General features: G+C 38.5%; 1 protein-coding gene and 2 long non-coding RNA genes across 4 annotated transcripts in view; 2 read left to right on the forward strand and 1 right to left on the reverse strand.

Moving 5' to 3' along the window:
- Positions 1-47: 47 nt before the first annotated feature.
- Positions 48-16,335, forward strand: part of dtn (transmembrane protein 132C dtn) — a 135,879-nt gene continuing 119,591 nt past the window's right edge. For both annotated transcript variants that reach the window (XM_066289837.1, XM_066289838.1), the window contains exon 1: positions 48-353. In XM_066289837.1, coding sequence (XP_066145934.1) covers positions 296-353 — 58 coding nt within the window. In that variant the 5' untranslated portion in view covers positions 48-295. The remainder of the gene's footprint in view (positions 354-16,335) is intronic.
- The window catches only part of LOC136343246 (uncharacterized), a 76,351-nt gene continuing 64,509 nt past the window's right edge, over positions 4,494-16,335 (reverse strand). The window contains exon 3 of the long non-coding RNA XR_010732759.1: positions 4,494-4,825. This is a non-coding gene — a long non-coding RNA (uncharacterized lncRNA). The remainder of the gene's footprint in view (positions 4,826-16,335) is intronic.
- Positions 4,821-6,065, forward strand: LOC136343245 (uncharacterized). Its single transcript, XR_010732758.1, has 3 exons — positions 4,821-5,019; positions 5,071-5,225; positions 5,285-6,065. It is a non-coding gene; the product is annotated as an uncharacterized lncRNA (long non-coding RNA).

Genomic DNA, 16,335 nt, shown 5'->3' on the forward strand with positions numbered 1-16,335 from the left:
AGGCATCGAAGGCCCGGTCAATACTCCAGTCGACAGAGAGGAGAAACCCGAAAGCCGATTTTATGTGAGATTCCAACGTTGTGCACCGTACGGGGTCGGTCGTAACGTGGGCACACTCACGTTCGAAACATCGATCGGTCGAATCAGAAAATTGAAAAACAAACGAAAATTTTCAGTTTTTCTCATTGAGAAACATGCTTATCCACTGATTCTTGGACATCCGGTATAGTTGTGGGTGTTATGGACTTGGACTGGTACAGTTAAGTGACGCGATGGGCAATTAAAGATCCAAAATATGAAGAGATCAGCCGAATTTAGCGTCGAGTTTTGGATTATTTTTTCGTTCCTTTTTGGTAAGTTTGTTCAATTTTTTTTTTGTTTAGCTGTAAATGCCCAAAATGCTCGCAATGCCTTCACGATCTCGTTGGTTTAAAATTACAGTGCAAATAACACTGTCACAAATGCACTTGTAAGCTGCAAACTTGCATCAGCTTAAGTAATATTACCTGGCCTTTCAGGTGCGTTTTTTGTTAAGTTCACTTTTATTCCCATCTAGACTTGATCTTTGCGTGAACGCTGATGGCAGCATTCTGGACCAATTAAAATCTCATGTCAACAGAATAAAGCCAAACTGTTTGTCTCCACGTTTATTCTTAATTAATAATTTACCTTCGGTCGATTCCGATCGATTTGAGATTCAATTACTTACGCACCGACTACTGAGTAAAATTTAATAATAAAATGCTTTTGTTGGTAAACCGTTGTCCCCCAATCGTTTCCTGTATAATCTTTAATTGCTTGCGATTTTAAATATTTTTTAACTGTCTGTCTTTGGTTTTTCTTTTGCAATTAAATAGAAAAATGTGATCTCCCAGACATTCTTCAATGCAAGGAAGCACGCCCATTTATTAGGTAAGGTGGGATACAGGGTGTCCTATAATTTATGGTACGTAGATTCCTTATGTAGCAATGAAAATTTGACTTATATTACTGGTATAACAAAGTTGGTAATGACCAAAATACAGGATGTAGCACCTTAAAATTATTTATACATATTTTGAAAAAAATAGATTTTTCTGTATGAAACTTAGTCGGCGATGTTTTTTTGCATGAGAAATCCTCGTAATTTCGAAATTTTCGCGTAGATTAAAGATAGAGATGTCGGCAGCATCTTTACAGCAGTCATAACAGCCCATGATTTTTTTCGTGCCACTCTGTATTGTCCATTTATGAAACTTGACCATGACAATCTCGGTAACCATAAAAGCTACGAGGTTGATTAATTTGGAGTTCAAGAATATGCCATTTTGAAATTTTACGAGAGAAAAAGAATAGGCCTACGCCGACGACTTGGCCGTGCTCCGCAGCGGCTCTAGTGTCGATTTACGGGGCCCCATGGCGAGGGCCGTCCGAATGGTCGATAACTGATGCCGGTCTGTGGGCCTGCAAATAAATCTAACGAAAGCACAGTTGACTCGATTCAGCAATTAAAGGAAAGAGGTCCTATGACCAGAAATCCCTTTTTTTGGTGGGGTATCGCCGGACAGTGAAGTAGTTGGATGTCTTCCAGAAACACGGCGACGAGTGAACGGGAGAGAATGCCCTGTTTTGTAAAGAGGAATGGGCCGTTTTGTGGAAAGGTAGAAAAAGGAGAAAAAACTCTTAATGCTACTACTACCATTGCCTGGAAGAAAATCCCATTTACCGTGTCTAATATCCTCATCTACTTGATCAAGGTTTACAGTTATTGGACTGTGGCCAAGTTCTCTTTGTGCAACGTGTTCGTCTCTCATCCAGGGCAAAACCTTTCAGAGACAGATGGAAGGAATTTCACGTGTGATCATCGCTCTAGGTCACTGTAATGGCCATGTCTACCGATTTGGTGCCGTGAATGTTAGGCGCTACCAATTAGCAAGGTTCGGGACCATCTAGGTCAGCAATCACCATGCGTGTTTCTTGACCACCTTTCATGTTGTCTTATAGTGCGTCCTCTTATAGTCGTGTTATAAAAGACACGCATACATAGCTGGTCACCTCCGGCGACATCAACAAGAGTACGATCATACACTTTCGTTAATGGCAAATTGCAATTATGTTATAAGAATAATTAACATAATTCTCTGTGAAGAATATACTGGAAATGAAAGCGTTAATTGCGAGATTCGTCTCATTTAAACGTCTTAGAAAAGGGGACATTGATTCGGCTCTCCAGAAGTTATGGCGAGCGGGTATTTCCTTAAGTGAGTTATGATCGAGTTGGTTTTTAAAGCTGCTTAATGAAAATTGGGCGCATCCAGTTGCGCAATCAGAGTAGCAGAAAATTAAACCTGCAACTTAGGATTCAAATATGCATCTACCTCAAAAGTAAACATTTTATTTAATAATTTGTTAAACGTAAATGCTCCCAATCTCTTTCCTCTTTTGTTGTTGTCCTTGGTTGGTTTTAATGAAATACTTAATATTTAGACGCATACATTATGCAAGTCCTACAATACCAGTTCGTATAAAAATGAGAATAACGTCTCTATTTTACATTCAAAACAATTGCACTGCTTCGTGACTTCTCATTTAATTTCAGTATAATTCGGTAAATTAATATACAGGTACGTGCTTAATTATTTCGTCTTCATTTAAACAGGAAATACCTTCTAATCTCGCAAGAAGATTACTATTTACTTATGCATGCCCGAATTTGGTTTATCTCGCGAGTAAACACGTACCATTATTTAATGAGCATTTGGTTGGATTAAACCTGCGAATACGACGAAGTTGTCTTACTGCAGTGTATTGCCTGCATTTTAAGGGGTCGTGATAAGACGTCGTAGGTTGCAAGTTGCGTAAAACACAAAATTTATGTTATGTATCAGCCAGTTGTGCCACCGCTTTTGCTTTGAAATTCGAATGATATACAGGGTGTCCCAGAAATATCGCTACGAATTGGTGTAGCGTGCTAGCGGATGAAAGGACGATTCACCTAAATATTCCTCATAAAAAAACTTTTCTTGTTTTCGCTGTCCAGGATGATTAGTTTTTTTACTCTGCAAATTAGGAAAAGATCTCACAGTTCTTCATGTATCTTCTGCAAATTGTTAGTAGAGGACGTTGCAAACTAACACATAGGCGGCGCCCTAAGGGTTTTATTGAAATAAAAAAAAGTCAACGTAACTTTTTTTTATCAGTGCCGACAACTTCAATGTTTGCCCGAATTCTGATGTTCTGAGCTCTCCTGCTTCAAGTTATAGTGAGTTTGGAAATCGGAATACGCCATGTTACATGAAATATATATATTGTAACTAACGGTTTCTGAGACGTAGCCGACGTTCTCTCTTATTTGATTACGCGGTGCAAGCTGCAATTTTTCCGAAAACCGTCCTGTTCCGATATTTTCGAAGTCTCGAATTTTGAGCGTTTGTTCGGGATTACGTACCATGAATATGAAGTAAGTAATAAAATTGCAAAACGAAAATTTCCAAACAAATTTCCTCTGCGATTATTAACCCTGCATATTAATCAATTGCAATCGATGGAATAACTGCAAAGCAGATTTGCTTGAAAATTTCTATTTCATAATTTTATTACTTCATATTCACCTACTTCTACACAAGCTCTAAAAATTCCGAGCTTATATCCAATCCAACAATGCTTGCTATCTGTCGCAGTAATTGGTTTAACTATTTCTAGAAAAATGCTGATTGGTTGAGATGTTTGCAAAATGAATGAATGAATGAATGAATGAATGAATGAATGAATGAATACATGGAAATTCCTTTAGCATGCATATGCCTCCTATATGGGCCTGTCCACCTTGTGGGCGTTATAAAAGACAAGTGTTCCATTGACTTAACAAAGTCGATGAACTTACGAGACTGTAACTCTCAATCTCATTAAACACCAGGATGGTCCGAAGCGTGTAGGTACTTCATTTAACCGCGAATCTGCTATTGAAGGTGATAAAACGTAGTCTTTTCACACCGACAGGCAGAGAATAGTTGGTCTTGGAGATTTCTGCGGCAGAAAGGTTCTCTCTGGGCACTTGGAGGCAATGGAAAGGAGATGGTTGCGCTTGGAAAGGTGCTGTTCACTGTACTTGCAAAGGTGGCGCTGCTAAGTACCACTGCGCAGGAGTTACGCAACTTGACGCAGAGCAGCACGAGGTTGACTTTTAATTAAAGGCGAATCAGAAAATGTCGACCTCGTATTGTTGTATAATAGATATTGTTGTTGGGATTCCAGAATTCAGGTTTTCGATGGCAGACGGTCCGATTAACTGTTATCAGCATTAGAGGTGTTAACTTAGATTCTGAGAAGAGAACGTGAAGAATTGGAGGTTGAGCTAGGGAGAATCAATCAGGGACTTTGAGACGTGTCGGCAAAGCCGTGATGTCTCGTTTTCCGCGGTTGAACGAAAACTGGATTAGTGAATTGCTTAGCTAAGCTCCATTAACAAGTCGCATACGGAAAGTGGTACTCGCTATTTAAGACCAGTTATATAAGACACATTTTGTTTAATGACAATCAGTATTACAGGGAAGGCGGGTATACTGAGTGTAAAGATGTTACGGTCTAGCTCGATCTGTGGGATGATGATGTTTCTGCTTTTAAAAGGAAGATATATTATTCAACAAACAGCTTTGCAATTAAAATTTATGCTAATTTAATAATATAATCTGTTATTTTTTTGTGTATTTAATGGAAACTCTATTTTACTGCATCTGACCACTGACGGCTCTGAAGCGGTCGCTCCGCTTACGGAAATATCTGTCTGTGAAGGTCTAATCGGCAAAAGCTCATTTGTAACTGGTATTTTAACCGCCGTTTCATGAGCCTGAAAGAAAGAAAATTTAGGAATTATAAAGCACCTACATTCCTGAACTATTCCCGAGTTTCCCCCCGGAATAGAATCGTTTTATAAATGGAAGCGAGCAATTGGCTATTATTGTGCTTTGTTGTTTTGAAAGTTAAAAGATTGACATGAACTTGATGCTGCGAAGGGTCTAGAGAGCACTTTGATTCAGTGTGGTGTTTGGAGAGACTTTGAAGCCATTCTGTCACTATATAAATTAATTTCAGAACGTGAACTGTCTCGAATAGAGCACAGAGAATATAAATAGAAAGCCATTGTTTCTCGGAGATTGGAGTCGAATCGCGAACCGTCCATCGCGGAGGTCACTACTCTATTGTTATTTAAACGTTAATAATGATTAATGACCTGAGAAATAATTTAGGTAAGTAATGAAAATGTTTTCTTGTAGGTGCGCTAACGAATTAATTTATTTGCTTGTAGCCGGAAGAGCTCGAAGTTGCAAAAAGATTTAAATAACAGAATTGCTTACTGCGACAGAAAGATGGAGAGACGCGGAAAGGAATTACTTATACTGACTTGTGTGCCTCACACAGAATTTTAAATAGCGCTATTGAATCCCCAGATTTACAGGGATTAATTGGTGCACGTTCCATCCAGATATTCTATCTCGCCTTCTGGAAACTCTCATGCAGAGCTATTACAAATTCAATTATGTAGAAAACTGGATTTCATAGCTTTGCAGATATGCAAAAATTTACTTATTTACTTTGCGACTTTAAGCGGTTCCATATTCGAGTACGGCATGCGTTCTGGCCGGTACTATCAAACGCTCATCAAATAATACGATGTGGCGCAAGCAGCAGATGATCCGTGGAGAGTCTCAACTTCATCTCAGCATTTGAGTAAATTCGCGGTTCCGGCGATCAAATTGTTCTATTGTCCAAAAAAGTTCTTTGTTAAAGCAGTCAAGTTCACATTCTTGTAGTTTAATTTAGAATGTTAGTTAAAAATTTGCTTGGAAGTTTACATGATAAAATAAAGCCGTTGGGAGCGTTCCTCGAAATGTTTGATCAGCCTGCTGTATAAATCCCTCGGCTTTCATATCTAATACTTTATCAAACGCTCGTAAGTTCTCAATAAAATCTCTAATCCATCCGTGATTTGCCATCACGTCGGGCGCCAGGTGGTTGTTTATCTTCTAGATTGGTATAATCGTAAGAACAACGGCATTGAGCCAGGACGGATATCGCTGTAAGGTCCGATTTTTCAAATCGCTGGTGTCTTTTCCATCGAGAGTGTTGCTATTGACAGAATCAGAACGGAGCATTGGTCAATTTCTCCGTTCCATGGAGGAGTCTTGCTGACAAAACTACGAGGGGTTTCAAAGACCGGGCTTAAGGGTCAAATTATTAATGTTCTGTTAACTCTAACTGCAAGCTAGCTCCTATAGAACTAAAGAATCCGACCAATTCTAAGGTTTTATTACAACGTTTCCATGAAAATTATCTTGCAGTTAAAGTTAACAACACATTGTTAAGTTGGCCCTAACCAAGCCTCTTCCTTATTTTTTTTTAACTTCCCAATCTCTTATAGCGGGGGTTTAACCTAAATTCTAAACCGATTCCAAAGTATACGTTTACTCCGTCGTTTTTAAACTTGTTCGAAATGTTAGTAGCGCGGGACGAGCTTGCTGAGCTCATCCTCTCGTGGATTATACCTTTAATGCTTTGAAGTGTAGCGCTTCTTCTAAATATAAACTTCCGGTTTAATGGGTGCTTAATCGCAAAAGATGTTCGCATTGGCGGATTGATGCCTGGCTTTAGTTTGGCTTTATTAATGGCATAGGTATTTGGGAAGTTTTTCTAATTATCTGTTTGCGCACTATCAGATGAGTTAACTAACAATTATTAATTATAAAATATCAGTCAATTATTGAACAATGGAATTTTCCGTAGGAGGAGTACGCATTACCGATCTAGTGAGAATCCGCTAGATAGCGTATCACCAACATCACTATGGGTTTAGTACCTTCTGGTATAACCATTTTACTTGTGTCTACCACTTACATACATGATATACAAGCAGCCTTGGGCAACTGCGGGCTTTGACATGTAACGTACTCGTACATAGCGTAAGAGATGTGCGGAAAATGTCCTCAAAGGCGGTTAAGCGTTCACTTGGAACATCCTTGGCCAGCCCATTCTCCGGACTTTATCCCGTTGGATTTGTTTTTGGATGCATCAAAATCGTGTTCATCGTCGCACGGCGTTCGAAATGCCTTGTATCTTTTATAGTTGGTGAAAAACGGTGGTTAAGTAATGAGCTAACAGGTTCACTTCGTGTCTCACAATTCCGACTTCGTCCCAATTGCCAGAAGTACCGCATAAGCGTGTTTAATTCTGTTCAAACGAAATATTTCATTCAAAAATTCGCTTTACACACCTTACAAGGTAGCACGAACCAAAACATGTTTTATTCCTTTCCCAAACAGCACGTACACAGATCATCAGAATCTCCTATTATCCCTCACGTTATTTTGGAAACGATCTTCCTTTATCCATGCTGGGTCTCCTCGTGAAAGGCACGTTTTCGGTTTACGGGTATTTCATAATGTTTAAATCTCTTTCATCCACCTTCAAATTGTCTTTCAAGCGGGCGTTTTTGAAATAGAGGCTAGAGGACTTGCGGGCATTAACGTGGAAAAAAGGGGCAATTAAAATTAGACCTTAAGAATTGAGGAAGCAGAGATATTGACGGGGCAGCTGCAGGTAGATAATGTATAGGCTCTTGCGGCTTCTAAACTATAATGTATATGGCTGGAAATAATATATTAAGGCCACTCTTTGGCTTCCCATCGAGAGCTAAAATTATCTTGTGAAATCTCACGAAATAAACAGAATCTCATGCCCATCTTTCAGCAGCGTGTCAAATCTCAAAAGATTGTTTAATTTTTCTCCGATTACACCGGTCGTCGAGTTTCTTTGCGGTTTTATGTCTTTCAAGAACGTAAACAATGGCTTATGATGGCAAATTCAAAACTCGTAAATATGTAAATTTGCTCGGGAATTTAATATCCCTCAAGAAAAGCTCGGATTTATCCTTTCTTTCTTGCTAAATCTACGGTTTCGCTATGACATAAAATACATCTCTGTTAGACGAGAACTTCCAAACAGAGCACTATAGGATTCCTTTTCCAATTAACCACATGGCACACAGAACAGATGCCTGCTTCATGAAGTTGCAGGGCCATGTAAAGTCCACTCCAGCTTATCACAATATAAACGAAGTTAAATATGGCCGGCAATTAGACGGTCTGTTAATTAAACCAGAGGGCTGACAAAACGGCCCTTGATGTGGCCGCCAGTAGAGCAATTAGGTCTAAATATGGAGCCTGCTTTCAGGGATGGATCCTTGGAGGGCTTTTGTGTTACGTTGCATGCGTAAGAGGATTAATTATATGATGTGCCATTCGGGATGCATCGGTACCCAAATATGTTTGGTTTAGGCTTTGATCATAGATCTGCAGTTTGAAAGTATTGTAAGGTAATAGCACAATCGAGGCCTGTATTAAACTGGTCAGTGGTAGTTTGCGTCTGTTCGATGATTATTTACCCAACATCGGGTTTAATTTAAGACCTACGAGGATAGTCCCCGAAGGCACCTGACTAGACATATAAATGACGATTTTTTTGTTAGGTATTTGCCTATATAACAAAGACCTAACCTACAGTTTGCGGGTGCTACGTGGATATGTCTTTGTTTTGGAGTCGTTTTCAGTGAAAGCTTTTAGAGATTTTGTAAAGATGGAATAAATTGATCATCGATACGTTGAATCGATACTTTCATTTAGAAAGGTCTTAGGCTATCCAGCACGAAAGCGGAGTTAGATTCTGTTCTGAAGTAATTTGGTTTTTGTAAAATATTGGGTGGCAATCGCGGTCGTACGAGGTACCAAGACAAACTCGGCAGAGGTCGACCCAACCAGGTGACCACTCCAGAAGCTGTGGTCGGAATTCACAAAACTGGACCGACAGATAAACATTTCAAATAGTCCTGTACATCGCATCTTGACCGAATAATCGGAGATGAGAAAGCTGTGCGCAAGATGAGTAAAAACAGCGCCGTGAGGATGTTTCAAGATTGTAATATTTAACAAAGTTTCGCAGTAATGAAGCCGAGTTTTGAGTCGATTCACATCCATGGATGCAATGTGGGCCCTTCGATTCGCACCTGAGACGAAAGAGCAGTCAAAGCAATGGACTCAGAGGGGAGAATCGACTCCAAAGAAGGCGAAAACCGTTTTATTTGCAGGAAAGGTGATGGCGTCTGTTCTCTAGGATGCACGTGGGATAGTTTCTATTAAGCATCTCTCTAAAGGGAGATCAGTAAAGGGAGAATATTACACAAGTTTATTGCAGCATTTGAGCGAAGGAATTAGGGAAAAGCGACCGAATTTTACGGAAAAGAAAGTCTTCTTTCATCAAGATAACGCATCAGTCCACATCTCCGTCATCGCGATGGCCAAAATCAATCAACTTGGTTTCGTGTTTCTCCTCACTTACCCTATTCGCCATATTTGGTCCCTTCAGATTATTTTTTATTTCCAAACTTGAAAAATTAGCTCGGCGGAAAAAAAATTGGTAATAATGAAGAGGTGGAATCCGAGCTTAACGCCGGTTTTGAAACATTCTAAACTTACTATGAACAGGTTAGAGCAGCCATAGAACATGGCCGAGAAAAATGTGCCAATATCAAAGGAAACTATGTATGTTGGGAATAATCTAATACTTTACGTTTTTTTCTTTAACTGTTAGATTGACTATTTCTGGGATTATCCTCGTGTAGGAAGTTGATCTGCAATTTTGGACACAGGGTTATGGTCTAATTTTTTTTTGTAATCGAAATGTACAGGGTATTCCACACCTTTAGACACCAACACATAGCAGGTACCTGTAGGATACTTTACCGTAAGTAAAACATTTCTTGAGAGTTTTATGATGAATAAAATTGTTCCTAATAAACAAAAACTCCATTTATAATAAATCTCTATTTTTCTCAAACACCAATAAAAAATTGATACAACGGCAGGATCGATTATACCTTATGTTCCTAGAAGCACGCAAGGAAGCAGCCTGCCATTTTTTGGACCTCAAATTCCATTTTTACACCCAGACCCACAACTCTTCCATTAGTACTCAGTTATGTAATTTTGACAGTGTCTTTGAATGGAGATCTCTGAAAACGTTTTCAACAGCTTAGTTGTCGCATCCCAGGGGCAATATGGGGTCAACGTGACTATTCGACCGAAAAACGATCCTCAGAAATGTTTATATCTTTGTGAAATTCAAAAGAAGCGCGTACTTTTTGTCAATTTTCAAACTTTAAACGCAGTTATCTCGGAAACCTGTGGAGTAATGGTTTTAATGGCGAGCAGTGTATTTACCCTACAAGGTTCTCTATTAATTTACATGTGTAAAGGACAATTCTAAACCCCAAATCGAAGGGAAATCCCTTTAATGTCACCTTTAATGCGATAAAGTTTAGTTTTATGGCAGATTAGAGCACAGTGGGTCACGGTACGCCCCGTCTAGCGCCAGGCGCTTAACGGTTTACGACCAGTACTATTGGAATTTTTATTCTGTGGAGGGAGCGGTACGTAAAGCTAAATAATATAAACAACGTGATGAATTGTTCAAGCATTCGGGGCTATAAACTTTTATGTCCGAACAATTTGCATACAATTATTTATAATCGCCGGCTTTGAAACACTAATTCCTCTCGAGAGCTGAGGCATGTGGGCAATGAATTTGGTTGCCTGGCTAATAATTTATAGAAGTCATTACTAGCTTCAAATTGAGAGGCCCCTTCGGTACTGAGACTATTTTTGGGTGCGCTGGAAAAACCATTCAATCTAATCAAATAAAGGTGCTGGAAACCACATGTGCGAAACCACCATCACAGTGATTCTTTTACCGACAATGTTTTTGAAAAGTCACGGATTCGTCTAAGTTTCCAAAAGGGTCTTATTAAAAAAATGGGAATTTTCCACTATGGAAGACCAAGTTTCGTGCGTCGGAAATCGAGCGTCCGACTTTGGAAAAATCTTATTCCCAGTTACCTTGAGAAAATCGATTTTAACCATAGAACTCATTCATCAGGGTCGAAAATACACAAAACGGGAGATCTAAGATAGATAATAATGTAGATGAAAATGGCGGCGATTGGAGAGGGTCATAACGCCGAAACTACCAAGAATGTGCTTTTTCGGACATCCGACGTCGGATATCGGAGGTATGACGCTCTGGCTTCATTGTGATGGAAGATACCTTCTTCTGTTAAATAGATAATTGATTGTGGACGTTTCTGGGTATTTTCCCTGAAGTATGTCCTGTATCGATTGGAATTCGGGACAGTGGCCCATCAAATATTCATTACGTATTTTTCTACAGCAAGGTCAAAAATTTCAAATTACATTTTTTGTTGTCTATATTGGTTAATCGTATCTTAAATAATATTTTATTTAAATTAATTGAGCACGTTATTTCCTTCCTCATTTTGTCTTGAAAAAGCAATCGAGTCGACGAGGAAAAACTGCATCACAATGAAAAGCTCACACTTCGTTCGCTTCTTTCCTTTCCAAGACTTATTTATATCGTTACAGAAAATTATAGTTAAAAAAAAGTCTTTCAATTTAGTTTACAAATTTATGTCCGACATTCCTTCATATTTAATTTTAATGTTCATGGAAAGAGATCTGGATCGTAGATTAAAATGGCGAAACACGCTAGGTATTTCTCCATTTTCCAGTCTATGTTGTATTAAATACTAATCTTGGGCAGGTTCATGCATAGTTATACAGTCGTTATTTATGGGGTTATAATTCATATTTACAGCTGAAAAATAGTTTTTTATTATTTGTCATAGATTATGATGCCAATGAAATATGGAGAATTTATATTACCTATTTTTCACAATGTAGTTAAAAAATAGCGACCATTCCAAAGCGTGCAGAAGTAGCGAGGCAAAATTTACCGGCCAAATCGAGAAACATTTATTACAGTAACATCTAAAAAATTCATTAAAAATTATCACTACAGGGTGGTCCAAAATTTCGTTAGCCAATGCAGCTTCACTTCTGACGGTGTCGCTTTCACGTTTTCGAAAATTTGGATTCGTCGTACCTTTGTACGTATGCACATCTACGCTGGATCTGTTTTTTCATTCGGCAATGAAAAAAATTATTAGAAATTTAGTTGAAAAAGTCATATTTACCAAATTTAAGTTTGTTTTTGGAAAGTTTGGGCAGTTTCCTTTGAGCTGGCGGTACGGCTTCCTAGCCCTTTCACTAAATAAATTCGAGTTTGCGCCTCAGCTCTTTTTTGATCGATTTGAGCGGGTAGGCAAAAAAAGGTTTTCGCGATCTAGGCAGTGAACGCGGCACTTTCCTTTCGCGTTACTAAAATTTCATTTTTTTGCTCGGTGGAGGAAAAGCAGCGTGTCATACATCGAAGTCCTAAAGCGCACCATACAATCCTCACCATCACATTTTAATCGCGTTAGCTAATTACTAAATTAAGAGTAAACTAAGTCCAGAACACAAAAAGACAACGGGCCTTGAATAACAATGTCAACGTTGAGGTTTCATTTGATATTCATTTCCAGGGCAACCATCTTCATTAACTCTCTAGGTAGCTAATGGCCCATGCACGGGTCATTATTAACGTGTTTTAAAAAAAGAGGCGAGGAAGTGTGTTTCGTGGGCATTTAAAACGCCCAATAATTTTTTTTACAACTAGTAATGAAAAAAATTGTTTGCACCTCTGGCGTAAAACCCTTTTCGCCCTCACCTGATCCATTGTCAACAAGTTTCAGCTGCGAGCGTAACGGTTGAATTTCTCGCCTTTCGTACAAAAATAAATATTTTTTTTTTGTTACTTTGCAATTTTCCATGGAGTAATTTTACTAAAACTTTCATTTAAATTTAAGGTTTAATGTATAAAATTTGCAGTGTGAATGAATTTTGGCTTGACTTCAAAATTGCCTGCTGTTAATTACCCCTCCACCTGCTTTCTGATTACCACTCGTTCGCCTGCAACCAAATCAACTTTCCATCACTTTTTGCCACTTTTTGCCCGTCGAACACGCGATAAATCATCTCTTTCTCTCTTTGTCTAAAATTGCCTCCACATTAAATCTCAATCGCTTAAGGAGGAACCGCTGGAAATTTATAATAGTCGCATTAAGTGGATAATGGGTGTCCGGAATGATCGGATTAAATAGCAACTGCGGAAATCGTAAGTGAGTTATAAGTTGTCAATGATCAGAATATATCGATAAGACATCGCGGATCTCGTGCTCTCACTGAGTTAGGCCGATCGGAAATCCTGGAGTTTATTACGTCATAACGACCAACCAAAGATTATCATATTCCTCTTCGTGTATTCGGTACACGTAAGGTATTCGGGGTAGTTTGTGGGATAGGTTGTTTCCTAATACAAGGACCTAATTTGTTGAATACTCTGGCTGAAAGAGGGACATTGGAATTAGTATTCTTGTCTTCCACTGCCTTGCATGCACCCCAGGAGGAGCTCGATGATAAATGTTTTCGAGCAACCGATGCCGAGGCATTTAGGAACTTAAACAGGCTTAAAATAGATCAATACGAAGATTTTTCAGTAGTCTACCTCTGTTCACTTAACCTTAACTTGTTTATGCAAACAGCAAAAGGCAAGTTATTGTTTATCCATCCATCACATAAAAGAGCATAACAATTACTCTGGTAGGCGTTTTACTTTATTGTGCACACAGGCTGTGTGTTTTCAGTTTTAATTTATGTCTGTTTGGGTAAACGGGCAAAGATAATATTGTTCTAGGTCCGCTGAATGGCATTTTGAATTTGTTGGACATTCCGGACAGAAATTCTGCTCAAAAGTAATTTAGAACCCTTTTAGCGATTTTATTAAAAACTCATGCCGCAGCCGATAGATGATGCGGATAACGAATAGGGTTGCCAAGTTTCGTTGCTTGTGCTCGACACGTACATACAGGGTGTCCCCGGGAATAATGTTCACCGTGAATATATTTTCTGTGATTTGTTGATGAAAAGAAAAACGCTGAGACGTGCCAATTTTGATGGGGAGGAGCGCATCATTTCGGTTAAAAAGTTGCTTTGGAAATGTCGTTCCTTCATCCCTGGAAACCACCCCTGTGAAATTTTCAAATTGGACGGGGAGATTAGTTATAACTAGTTTGAATGGTAATTTTATTCTTTACATGGTCAAGCATTTATTTTTTTATTTTTGCATATCGGCAAAAGCTCTCGACGTCCCCAATGTACTTAGTTTCATATGGAATTTTTGCATTGCCGTACGAGGGGATGTCACTCATTATTAGTTTTTTAATTAGTAAATGTTGTTTTTATCGAAATTCTGATCATTTGATATTCTGTTATGAAGCGCTATTTTGCCAAATTTACAATACTTAATTATTATTATTATTGGGTGATGCATTTGATATGCAAGTGAGTGTATTTAAATAATGATATTTGTAAATTTCATTTAAATTTGACGAACGTAAATTTTTGGAGGAACAATTTATTGGTGTTTTTCTTCGCACTTAGTGGTTTTAGTACATCCTGGTAAGACATCACTTGGCGGTCCACCCATTTGTTAATTTGATTGCGGCAGTTTACCACGTTACAAGACAGAATCGCGATTGTGAGTCTGTCACAAAAACTATAATTCTGCAAGAGCAGCAGCTCGTGTCTTCAAGTTACGTCATCCTGACGAAATGATATGCCACCCTTATGTATCTGCGTTGCTAATGAAATTCAATGAAACTGGTTCCATCTAAAATAAAAAAAAATAAAAAAAAACACGCAGTTGCCTGCCCAGTGAGGGGTGATGAAGTGCAAATCACGGTTCTCGGACACGTTCAAATGGACAACGGAACGACTTTATGAAAATTGCTGAAGAATCCGGAGTTTCAAAAAATAGTGTTGGTAGAATTAAAAAAAAAGTAAAATTCAATCCTTACGTCATAAAACTGGTACAAGAACTAAATGAGGATGATTTTGGCCATCGATTCGAATTCTGCAAATTCTCTTCTAACATGTTACATTTAAACAGACGTTTACTGTATAATTCTCTGATGAATTTTCGTTCTTTTTAAATGTTAAAGTTAAAAGATTAACTGTCGCTACTGGAGTGACGTCAATCCTGATTTGTTTCGAGAGACCCATGTTCAACAACCTTAAAAATTCAACGTTTGAACAGGGATTTTGGATGATCGCATTGTTGAACCATTTCTTATTGCTGGAAATTTAAATGGAGAAAACTATTTACAACCTCTATAAGCCGTCATATTTCCCAGAATAACTGCAATAGTTGAATAAAATTCGCGCTTCTTAGAACAAAAATTCGCTTTTCAACAGGACGGAGCACTTCTAAATTACACTGCTGCTGTTCGGCAATTTCTAAATGAAGAATCCCCTGGAAGATGGATCGGCGAAATGGGTCGAGCGAAGTAGCCCGCGAGATCTCCCGACCTTAGTCCCCTAGATTTTTTCTTATGGGGGCATTCGAAGACGAAGATCTATGCCACACAATCTGGTTCCCTTGAGGAGTTGCGTGCCCGAATCGTCGAAGAGTGCAGGCTAATAACACCGGAAACGTTAGATAATATGTGACGACGTTTTGAACATCAGCTGTACATGTGCATGGAACTCAATGGAGGTCACTTTCAACATTTTTTACGAAAAAATAAATAAAATATCAGTAAAAATGGTCGAAATCAAGTTATTTAGATTTTGTTCGATTTCCACACGACCGACGTAAAAAAATAAAAAATAAAAGCTCGGCTACGTAGAGAATCAAATTATCTTTCAAATGAGGTATAACACAATTCCTCTTTAAATTTGTCCATTTTAAAGGTGTGATTTTCCAGCGTAGAAGAATGACATTTTGAAAAGAACTCTTTGACCAAATGATGTCTCCCGTCTTATCGAAGTTGAAGCGTTTCATCGTTTGTGTGTTTTTTTTAATATCAGAAAAGATGTTCAGTGTGACACGTCCCCCTAGGACACCCTTGTGCCAACTTGCTTTGTGAGATGCGAAAAGTGTTCGAAACCCTTAGAGATCTAATAAGATATAATATTTATATCTTTAATTTTGAAAAATTCCGGAAATGAATGATGGCAGAGACACGGGAGTCGCGGAAATCTTTAATATTTTTTCAAAGAATGTATGTAGAGTAACATGCATGAAAACAACTTAAGTTTTAGCTTAAACGTGGAATGTGTGGTATGCTTCTTTGCCTACATTCTCTTTGTCCTCGTGTCTGACTTTTCGGTTTTGATAAAAGTCTCCCTTCGTCGCTGTGTAAGCTTGAAGTGCTGACCCTTAAATGGATCTTTTCAAATTTTTGCAAAATATGACGAAAACTTCTAGCATAGGAATCTGATTGCTCCACTAACGAATTTAGGACATTTAGCAAGAATCGGGTCAATGGATGTGTTGGTGGGTTTTAGCCGC

The sequence above is a fragment of the Euwallacea fornicatus genome, chromosome 14, assembly GCF_040115645.1.
Source record: "Euwallacea fornicatus isolate EFF26 chromosome 14, ASM4011564v1, whole genome shotgun sequence".
Lineage (NCBI taxonomy): Eukaryota > Metazoa > Arthropoda > Insecta > Coleoptera > Curculionidae > Euwallacea > Euwallacea fornicatus.